The sequence below is a fragment of the Pelecanus crispus genome, chromosome 11 (genome assembly GCF_030463565.1).
Source record: "Pelecanus crispus isolate bPelCri1 chromosome 11, bPelCri1.pri, whole genome shotgun sequence".
NCBI lineage: Eukaryota > Metazoa > Chordata > Aves > Pelecaniformes > Pelecanidae > Pelecanus > Pelecanus crispus.
The window spans coordinates 38,505,141-38,516,259 of NC_134653.1; the positions used below are offsets into that span (position 1 = coordinate 38,505,141).

The 11,119-nt window shown below is 45.4% G+C and overlaps 1 protein-coding gene across 2 annotated transcripts in view; it reads left to right on the plus strand.

The window, feature by feature from the left end:
• ARVCF (ARVCF delta catenin family member) overlaps nt 1-10,916 on the plus strand; it is a 171,274-nt gene extending 160,358 nt beyond the window's left edge. For both annotated transcript variants that reach the window (XM_075719249.1, XM_075719248.1), the window contains 5 exons: nt 574-685; nt 1,283-1,373; nt 3,228-3,281; nt 8,617-8,708; nt 10,815-10,916. In XM_075719249.1, the coding sequence (XP_075575364.1) occupies nt 574-685; nt 1,283-1,373; nt 3,228-3,281; nt 8,617-8,708; nt 10,815-10,916 (451 nt within the window). The remainder of the gene's footprint in view (nt 1-573; nt 686-1,282; nt 1,374-3,227; nt 3,282-8,616; nt 8,709-10,814) is intronic.
• Nucleotides 10,917-11,119: the final 203 nt, after the last annotated feature.

Here is an 11,119-nt window from a genome sequence, read left to right on the forward strand (position 1 = left end):
CTGTATTATTTTATAGAGGGTGCTTGTGTACTGACTTAGTAAGGCATGGATAAAATTTCATTTTCTGTTTAAAAATAGCTTATTTTTTGCTGACCCACATTGCTTTGTAAGGTATTCTAAACCATGAAGCAACCTCATTGAATTGTGAGGAGTATATGTAAGTTGGGGTGAAGGTTTGAAAAGTGGCTTAGAACTTGTTTTGTTGGGGGCTTTTTGTTTGTTTCCCCCCCCCCCCCAAATCCAGGCAGGATGGAATCCATCTGGTTTTTGTTAATGACAGCTACAAGACAGAAGTCTCACCCTGGCCTCAGGGCTTGCCTGCATGTGAAAACCCAGAAATACGCACAGTTTACAACTTTTGTTTGGATTTTTTTTTTTTTTCCCCAGCAAATACCTATAGATATGAGGAAGTCACTGAATGATTTTATATATATATCCTATAGCTTACAGGTTCAAAACAGCTGTATGGAGTACTAGGTTATCTCCTGGACATTATTTTGGTGCAAAGAGGTCAACATATGAATAGTCTTATGTTGCTTGATACTTAAGCTCTAATTTTGTCTTGCAAATCAGCCAGTCTCCCAGAGAAACAAAAGCAGCATCTCACGTTCTTCAGATGATCTGGAGCTATAAAGAACTACGAAATGCCCTGCAGAAGGACGGGTGGAACAAATCACACTTCCAGGTAAAGATGCTGGGTCTTAGGTTTAGTTGTGGAAATGCGCGAGCGGAAGATGTCCTAACTTAGTCTAATAGTACGGTCTGATAGACTGCGGGCTTTGGTTCTGTTCTTCTGGGTGATAGAGCAACGCATGGTAATCTGTTCAGTCACGGCATCACGCGTGCACTTGCTGGGTATGTTTTTCAGTGGTCTGTGAAATGTATCTGTTCAGGGTTTGGAAGTGTGCCGCCTGGTACAGGCCAAACGCTCGTGCTTCGCTGGAGGAGGAATTAGCGTGTCTTGTCTCGGTTGTCCCTCATCTGAAGCATTGCACCTAGCAGCGCAGGGCAGCCGCCTGTTCGTGCCATGCAGCCTCCTCGTCTTTCCTTGTGAAAAGGTTTTGCTCCTTTCACAAACCAGCAGTGCTGCTGTTTAGATAACAGGAAAAAAATTCCACCAACAAATCTATATGAAAATAAAAAATACTCCAGTGGCATATTATCAACAGAAGGGGGGCTTAGCAGCATTCCGTAATCTCTCTCCATACTGTTGGTTTGTTTATTTCTCTTGTTCGATTTCCCTGAGCAGCAGTTTCGTATTTATGTGATTTTTGTCTCGTAGTCTGTTTCTGCAGCTCCGAAGGGTTCCAAAGGTACTGCTGGCAGGGCTGGCTATGACGACAGCACTTTGCCTCTGGTGGATAAAAGTCAAGGTCAGTTCTGCTCTTTATCACTTTCTCTGTTGTGCTTTGCTTGCTTGTTTTCTGGATTTGCCACATCTGTGTTGTGGCGTGAGGGGGTAAAAATACATTATTTGTGTGGTGATTTTTACCCCGCGGTCCCAGAATATCAGTCCTGTTAGCGGGATATGGGTAGTATTCTCTCCCTTGTGACTACACTACTGATGCTGTTTTCTCAACTCGCGTGCAACATAATCAGTTGAGTCTTCCTGGGAGAACTTGGGATAGACGTGAGTTGGAACTTGGAAAGAGGGGAAAGAGCAGCCTTGTTTGACAGTGTTGTATATTAATAAATCCAGCCTTTGGCCAGGCAGCGGGCTTGGCCTTACCCCTGCTCGCTACTGGAGCCTTTTCCTTTCTAAATAAATGTGCCTGTTTCGGCAGCGCTTCTTCCTCTCCTGCGCTGTTTTTTTCACTGGCGGTGGTTTATCCGAGCACTAGCTAAACCTGCCTGTGCGTTTTCATGGGGCCTGATGCAGCCGTGCCAACGCTGGGGTAGCTCCAGCTTTCATTTCATTGTGATTGCTTTGTCTCTGAATCTGGTTCTAGTTCCTAACGCTCAGATGTCGGAATTTCTTCTCAGAAATCTCTGGTCTCCTACGGCAGAGTTTGCCACGTTGTTCTTCACCTGGTTTAACTGCAGATTGCTGCAGAAAAGACAGCCCCACGCTGCCCTGCCTGTCTCCACCTTCCCTGTCTTTGCTCGGGTCTGGCAGATCGTGCAGACAGAGGCTGACTGGGTCAGCTTGCTGATCTGACAATAAACAACTTGTTTTCTTTGTGGGTTAGCTTCCTGTTGGCTCAGCAGGCTGCTAGATTGGATTGTGTGCCATGTGAAGCTGCACCCTTACATATTTTCCTTTCTCTTCTATTCTGGAGAGACCAGAGAGAAGCTTGTTAATAGCGGTAGGTAGTCCAAAGCAGAATTGCGGTTTCTGTTATCACTTGGAGAGAGGGAGTTCTGTATTACAGTGCCAAGGCAGAAGACAGAAGGATTGCATGTGCTCTCTGGAGAGCTTAAATCAAACTCCCCTTTCTGAGCAGGTAACAGTTGAATAGTTTGGGATTAGTTTTTGTGTTTTGTTTTTTGGCTTTGGTTTTTTTCAGTAGTCTCTGCATTCAGTACTTTATGGACCTCTCTGGTCCTGTGACTAATTTAAAAATAGAATCATAGAATCATTTAGGTTGGAAAAGACCTTTAAGATCAAGTCCAACCATTAACCTACACTACCAAGTCCACCACTAAACCATGTCCCTAGCACCACATCTACACGTCTTTTAAATACCTCCAGGGATGGGGACTCCCCCACCTCTCTGGGCAGCCTGTTCCAATGCCTGACCACCCTTTCCGTGAAGAACTATTTCCTAGTATCCAACCTAAACCTCCCCTGGCGCAGCTTGAGCCCATTTCCTCTCGTCCCATCGCTAACTCCGTGGGAGAAGAGCCCAACACCCCCTCCCTGCCCCCTCCTGCCAGGAGCTGCAGAGCGATGAGGTCTCCCCTCAGCCTCCTCTTCTCCAGGCTGAACACCCCCAGCTCCCTCAGCCGCTCCCCACCAGCCCTGTGCTCCAGACCCTTCCCCAGCTCCGCTGCCCTTCTCTGGACACGCTCCAGCACCCCAATGTCCTTCTTGTGCTGAGGGGCCCAAAACTGGGCACAGCATTCCAGGTGCGGCCTCACCAGCGCCGAGTGCAGGGGGACAATCACCTCCCTGCTCCTGCTGGCCACGCTATTTAATAATATATATAAATGTATTTAAAGTATAAATACTAGGTGTTGAGAAAAGTAAACGTAACTCAAGTCGTTTTAATGCTTCTGTTTTATAGATAATGAGAAGGCTGGGAGTCGTGACATGATACCTATGGATGAACTCGGCCCAGGTAAATTCAGTCATCGCCGAAACCCTCTGTCCGTTTCAGTAGAGCACACTGTCACTCACGGGAAAGTTCAGCTATTTCTCTAGGTGATATTCTCTCAGATGGGTAAAGCTGACATTTAAAAACAGAACATTACCTTACAAAAGATTGGTCATCGCCTTTTTTTTTTTTGCCTTTTTTTCTTTTAAACACATGCGGAGTGTGCACACCAATTTCTCTCCTACCTTAAGCGTATAATGGAGATACACCGACCTAGCTTTCATTCTAGCCTCTGGCCCTTGAGGCAGCTGCATTCCCTAGCGCAGATCTGGAAGTCTGGGGATTCAGAAGGAAAAAAAAGAGTTGAAAATTTACTTCAATGCAACACTCGTGTTTGAATCCGTTCTGCCCTTTTTTTCTGTAGGTAACACCAAAAATAAGTCAGTATGAATGATATTCTTGGCTCCACCTTTCCTTTACCTGCATCCAGCCAAGCCTGGCTTTTCCTGTAGACTGAGCACAGCCACCTGCTGTCAATGAAGTGCCTTGAGGTTGATAAGCTCTGTAGTTTAAGACTTGTAGAGGGTTTTTTCTTTACTGAGGTAGAGAAGGGTGCTGTGTGGTCTCTTGGGAATTTGCTTTACTTCTTGCAGTTGATGTTATTTTTATTTAAATACCTGTATTAATGCCTCCAAATCAAACAGTTTGATATACTGCTATTTGTGATTGTAGCTGAAAAAAAAATAGGAAGTTAGACCCAAGCTGAAAGCCAAGCATGTTCAGAAGTTAAAATAGCAGGTGTATATTACCTTTTGTATTCTTAGAAAAATGAGATGCCACCTGCCATGAATCAACTGTCCATATGTATTTTGCCTAGGGGAACACTGTTCTAAGGGAACATTTGTTCTCACAGTGGAAGAAAATAACTTCAGAGAAGATTGCCTCGCAGGATCGCTGCGCGCTAGCAGGTGCTGCAGCATGGGCAGTGCTGGTTGTTTATAGTCTCAATATTAATTGTTGCCTTATGCTTTCAGGAGTTACTGGTACAGCTCCGAGTACAAAACAAAATGCAAATTAACAGCATATGTACAACATCAGGCAGATTCTCTGGGCCATTCTATTCTCCAATCTTTTCATCACTAGTAGAAGATGAAATCTGTCAAGTTTTCCTGACCCCAGCTCTTAAGTGCTTTTTAACTCCAATATGACTATAACTTTGTGCTGTTTCAGAGGTCGGCTGAGAAGGGACTAAATTAATTTATCCAGTTTACTATCCTTAGTTCGAAGGAACTGGAATAACAATGTAGTACTTCATCTCTTTCCTTCACGCTCTTCCAAATGCTGTATGTTTTCTTGTCTTATGGGCAGACTTACATGAGGAGCTGCTCCGGAGTATATTTTCTGATTTTAACTTCATTGTGGACTGTTGTATGCTGGAGGTTTTGTGCTTTTTCCCCTCTGGAGGGAACTGGCAGAACACCAACATGCAGTCCTCTGGGTTTGTACCTCCAGTAAGCACGGTTTGGTTGTATCTCCACGTACTCCACGCCAGGCTACGCTGAGCCTCCAGGAGAGGCTGACCTCACTTTGCTTGCAAAGAAGATGCACGACAGAGTACCAGAGAAAGTTGTTAGGCATCCCAGCTTGTCTTCTTATTTCTTTTTATTGCGGGAGGTCCTGTGCCTTGGTTTCAGTTGTGTGTTTTTTCCCTTGCCTTCCTCTCTTCCTGACTTCACTTGCCCTGAGATCTTTCTACTTTATATTCACCGTGTTTTAGAGAATTCTCATCTGCCTCCAGCTTTTTGTTGTTCATTTCATTTAATTCACATGCTTCCAGGTTGCATAGTTATCTTTCTGGTGTACCGCTTTGGTACTGAACTGTAATTGCTGAAACGCATTACAGCGTGTCACCGCAGAATTCCGTGGATTTCCACGCCCCACACACGTTAGAGGAACCCATCCATTCAGCCAGGTCCTTCCAGGCCAGAGTGTTCATCCTGGTCCCCTGCAGCGTACCAGATGGCTTGTTCCAGAGCATCACCGCCTGGCTGCCACTCATCTCTTGCCTCTTTTTATCAGGGTTCACCTGTCTCGGTGCCTGGGCCTTTACTGTTAACCCATGTTGAGGCTTTTTCAAGATTCCAAAAAGACAATTGCTGTTGGTATCTCAGCTGGTTTGCTAATGCTGTGGGGATCATCCTTCTCTATAAAGGAAATTAATTCCCTGTCAGTGTGGCCAGGGAGGCAGGCAGATACATTCCCCATCGGCTGGCGGGAATAGACCAGCCAGATTCCTGTTGTCTGGAGAAAGAGCAGGGCCTGGGTAGAGCGTGGATGTCCTGGGAGATGGAAGAGAGCATGTATTATGAGTTACCGTGGGATGCACTAGACAGCCCAGTGCAGACGTAGCTCAGGTCTGTCGGACTTCATCAGCTCCAGACAAGTGGCTCGGCACCGAGTAGTCTGAAGATCATCAGTGCTCGTCGTCACGGTGCTGCCCGAGGGTGGCTGTGACCCTGAGCTGTCTGTAGAAGCAGCGGAACTGCGATCTCAAGGCTGTATGCCGGATTTGTGAGTTCTCTAAAACTGTAGCTGTGCCTCAGTTAACCTACAGTCAGTCACACGAGAGCATCTGGGAGCTGAGAACTGTTCAGACCAGAGACACGTAGTTCAGATGCCCCTGTCCTACATGCCCATTTCAACTTTTCCATTCTCCTCCTCCTTTTTGATGGGTCCAGAGGTTTGATCTTTGTAAGTTGAGAGCTGTGTGAGGGCACGGATGGACTGACACTCAGCAGGCGTTTGGTCCTGTAATTTGGGATGACATTAAAATGTTGCTGCAGAGTGAATGGGAGGTAGTCAGTGAAGCAATACAGAAGACAACAAGCAGAAAGTTGAGAGAGAGGAATAAACAAGCCAAGGATGGGACGTGCCTCTACTGACCAATATAACTTTTGTCTATACAGTGGATTCTGTTAACTCAGAATAACGCACTTCTACCTTGGAGCAGTAAGATCTGTATAGGTCTCCTTTATGCCACAGAAACCAGAGTTAATTCTGATCACTTTTTAGAATGAATCTGAAACATGGGAGAAGCAGCACTTTCTAACTTCTTTGGACAGCCGTGGTCCTTGGGGCACCAAGGTATTACTTCTCTGATGCAGCCTCCTTCAATAGATTTCTCATTTTATTAGGTCAAATCATGAACTTGCTATCTCTGCTGCTGCTTACCTTGACAGAGTCATAGCACAGCGTGTGGTTTTTGGAAACGCATAATCCATTGGTGCTGATGCGTGTGGCACCGTTAGCGTGCAGACCATGCAGCAGCGGGCTGACGGTGTGAATGGCAAATACGTTGGAACGGAGATCTGAAGAACAAAGTTCTTGACCGTTCTGTCTTCTTAGATTGCTGCCACTGTGCAAAAGCTTGAGCTTCCTCTTGCTGCTGTCCTGGCTAAGCAGGTTTTTTTTAGTTTTTTAGTAGTATTAAAGATCTGTTGTGCTTTTAATTTTTTTGTGATTACAGTCCTTACTTCTGGCCTTGCTCCCTGGGAAGTGTCACAGCCACACTTCACTTACTAGCTGTTGCTTTCTGGGGGTAGGTTAAAGGTTTCCTTGGTATCTTGGCAATTCATTTAAAAAATGATTGTGGATCACCCGTGATGATGGCACTACAAAAATGCAAAGTGATCCGTTACGTCATTGTGAGTATAATTACTATTAGATTGTAAAAAGCTACCGCTCAGTTGTTGCAAGTTTGTTATTTTTGGGAGTCAGCGTGTTTCCATCATTTAAATACATGCCTGCGTGAACTATTTACTCCTAAATAAATGATGAATCTTTAGGTTAGGGTATGACTTACTAGCACTATTCATGCCTGTCATTTGAAAGAGAATTATCGGTCATGTGTTCCTCCCCAGATGCTGGCTGGGTAGCTGGATGCAGCTGGTAGGCTTTAGGTTTTTCCTTTTTTGTTCAAAAGGAATAGCCAAGAATGTTAGGCATCTTCATTGTCAACAAATAATTGTAAGTAAAGCTCTGTGTAGCAATTGTTTTCATGCTTTAACATCTGCATACTACATGTATAACTCCAAAATTCTTTAGTTATTTTTAGGCGGCGTGGTTAAACAATCTGTTGGTATCCCTGCTGTCATAAATACATGCTGCTTCAGGTGCTTGCTGCAGCTCTGTGTGCACTTTGATTCATAAGATGTGTAGGAAAACCACAGCTCGTTTAAAATTTAACCCTGCTGTGGCCAGCGTAGACATCATCTCGGGCCCCACTCTGTGGCTGTGTTTGGTGCAAGCCACTCCAGCTGCGTGTGCGTTTGTCATGTGGGCAAACAGTGCCTCTTTGTGCCGTGGGAACCCCACGAAAAACATGACTTTCTCTTCATGACCTATTGCAGGCAGGCAATAAACCAAGAGAGGAGCGTTTTGGTAGTTTATGTAAAACCTTTTTGTGGTATTCTAAGAACCCAGTTTGTCAGGACATGAAAACATCAATGATGCCTCAATTACATGGGGAAGACAAAAGCCTACAAGGAGCTATAAATTTGAGTGTCATTTACTCCAGGTTACAGTGCTGTCAAAGCCGAGCAGGAGAGGATCTGTTTGCCACTGAGGGAAATCTGATGCATCAGGAAAATAAATTAAGATTTGCATTGGCTGACAATGATTCAAAGCAAAGGTTCTGAAATAATTAGAGCCATTTCTTTGTAAAACCCTCTTACGCTTTTCTTCCTTGTGCTCATCACGCTTTCATATTGTTTCTTAGTTGCCAGGAGAAGCAGCACCAACCGGTGCTACCTTGTAATGACAGACAGTCCCGGCGCAGCAGGGTTTGCATCAAGATTTCCTCCGACTCCACAGGCCCTTTTTCTCAGTGCTCTGAAAGGGACTTTTCCAAATTATCATCATGTCATCCTAGTTGTCAGGCTCGGGAAGAGTGGGAGCATGCTGCAGAGCATTCGGAGAATGAACACAGCCAATTAATCAGGCTGCTAAGCAAGGAACACAAGATTTGGGCTGAATTTGGAGCTCATTAGCCACAGGGCGCAAGATGACAACTTGCTGCATTCCTTGGGCACGCTAAAAACTGCAGCAGGCTGGGGTGAAAACCGTGCTGCTTGCTAATGAGTGCCAGCATCTGGCAGTGATGTAAAAAGAGGGCTTTTCTGTTTTAAGCTGGTAAAAATGAAATTTCAGAGCTGGAGCGCACGTGAAAAGCAGGCTGCCAGCATCTTTGGGTTGTGATGGTTTATTTTCCTGTTCCTTTGCTGAAGAATTCAGCTAGGGTCAGCTCTGGTCTTGCTCTTCCTTGTGCTTCATGCCCGACTGTCATGTTATTTCTCCTCAGATGGGTACTCCACCATCGATCACCGGGACAAGGAGCGCAAATACAAGACCAGTGATAACACGGGGGACGCCTCGGAGAAAGAACCTTTAAAAGTGAGCTTCCTCTTCCTGCTGAACGTTAGTTAGTGCCTTTAAAAGAAAGGAAGCCTGGTGTCCTCAGCAAGAAGTACAGGGTAGTTACTCACCGGGGGGCTTAAAGGGGCTTTTTTTGGTTGCAGGGGTTTGGGGTTTGGGTTTTTTTTTGTTTTGGTTTGGTGGGGTTGTTTTTGGTGGTTTTTTTTTTTAAGATTAAGGCACCATTTTGTAACTTAGCACTTGGCTAACTAGAAATAAAAAGAAAATGCTGCTTTCCAGTGCAGGAGCAAATGCAGGCAATCACTGTGTTCTTGTAAATGGATGAGGTTGTAAAAATAGAAAGTGTTTGTTCTGTCACCCTCGTCCAGTCAGCATTCCCTAGCCCTAAAGTGTAGAAGCGTGCTCAGACTTTGTTCCGAGAATAGTCCCTTCAGACTGTCACGCTGCTTTATTGTTTTAGCATGAGAAGTAGGTGTGAGCTTGCGTGCCTGTGTACGGCAGCGCGGTGAACAGCGTTCGTTTCCCCAGCGCTCGTTCACAGTCCTGACAGTGGACTATGGGCACGGGCCGTGGAGATGGAGAGGGAGAGACATGCATAGTTATGGGTGTGCCTTCTAAAAACAAATTTAGACAACTTTATAATTTAAAAAAAAAAAAAGTCTTCCTTCACAAAGCTCTTTGTATTGTGGGTTGTGTGCAAATGTGGCTTAGTAGGCTCTGTGTAATTTCTGTTGCATTGCTATGCCTTTTCAGCAGACCTTTTTAAAAGTTGCTTAATGCTGTGGCTGTCAGTTCTCCCTGGCCTCAAAACAAGCTCGTGTTTTCCCCTGGGGAAGTAATTTCGAGGAGGAAGAGGAGGATTCAGTGAAACAAGAGTCAGTGGTAGGAAACACTATTGTTAGTCTGCAGAAGGCTGTCCTTAACCTTCAGCACGTTGCTGATAATATCAGAAAACCCAGGTGATTCATGTTCAGTGGAAACAATTAAACTTCAGTCAATTGAAAGGAAACCCCACTATTGTTGAACAAGGGAAATAAAAATGTGATTTGGAGAAAAATATCTCCGTAGGTCATGAATTGGGAAGATGTCCTGCGTTGGTCTGCCTGCGTTAGCTTGCCCGGTCATGCGATTCGGGCTGTGTCCTGCCTTTCTGTGAAGGCACACCCTGGGGAACGGCTTCGCTCCAGCTGGATGTTTTTTAATCACGCTCTTCGATTCGCTGGTTCTGGGTATAGCTGCACCCCGGTGAAGGCTGCCCGGTTGGACTCTTTGGTAGAGGTGGTTGTGCTCCTTCATTTGTTCCTGGAACTGATAAAACTGAGCTGATTCCTTACACGGTGCAGTGTGCCCCCCTGCTCCAGTGTGCGGGCGATGGCCCTGCCTGAACCAGTGCCAACGAAATGAACCTCCTAGTCCCCTCATCACAGTTCTGATACGTTTTTCAAGGATGCAGTGGGAGTGGATGCATTAAGTGACATAAGAACGTTGATCAATAGGAGCTTCACGGAAATGTCTTTCTAAGGAAAATAGGCTAAGGCAGGAAAATTAACAAATACTTGTTATTTTTGCCACTCAAAATGCATTAAAGTGGTCCGATACAAGCCTCAAAATCACATCAAGCACCCCAAACTCCAGTATATGTGTGAAGTGAAGCACAACCCAGAGTTCAGCGAGCAGCTGCTTTGCTTTGAGAAAAAGAGGAAAAACATTTCACCTCGAGACTGTCTCCCATAGTCCGTGCTGCCTCGGTTTTAAGGGCAGAGGACAAGCCGAACTCAGCCTGTTGTGCGCATCCAAGGCACGCGCTGCCCTGCCCTCGGTTGGGCGGAGCTGCTCCTTCTCCCTGTGCTGAGAAGCAGAAATCAATCTGCGGGGTCTCCTGGCTTGTCAGCTGTTCGAGAGCCGTGGCTCTGAGGCTCGGGAGCGGCAGAGCTGTGAATAACGCTGGCAGGGAGGCGCAGCCTTTCGCTGTTGCAGACGCTTTTGTCAGTATTGTGCCTTTGCTGATCTTTTCTCTTTCTCTACCACTAATTTTCCCTTGTGCTCCTTTAAGCTGACTTGTTTGGTGGTTTTGTTTGATTAATCCGCTCTGTTTTGCCTTTAACTCCTCACCCTGTGCTGCAGAATGACACAAATAGGAAAAACATTAACAGGAGTAACAGGGCTTCGGTGAATCTGGTGGATGCCCGTGACATTAAACCCCAGCCTGTTGACTCCTGGGTCTAATTTGCATGCATGGTAGGTCCTTTTAATGGTAATTGGTGCTAGTGATTAACTTGTCTCGTGCATGATCTGTATCGCTGTGGAATCTCTTCAAAGCTAACTGCTTAACTGGGTCCTTTCAGACAAATGAAAATGCATTTGAAAAAAAAAAAAGTGGTGTTTATATTATTCGGTGTGTCTTTAATGAAATGCAGTCAAACACCACT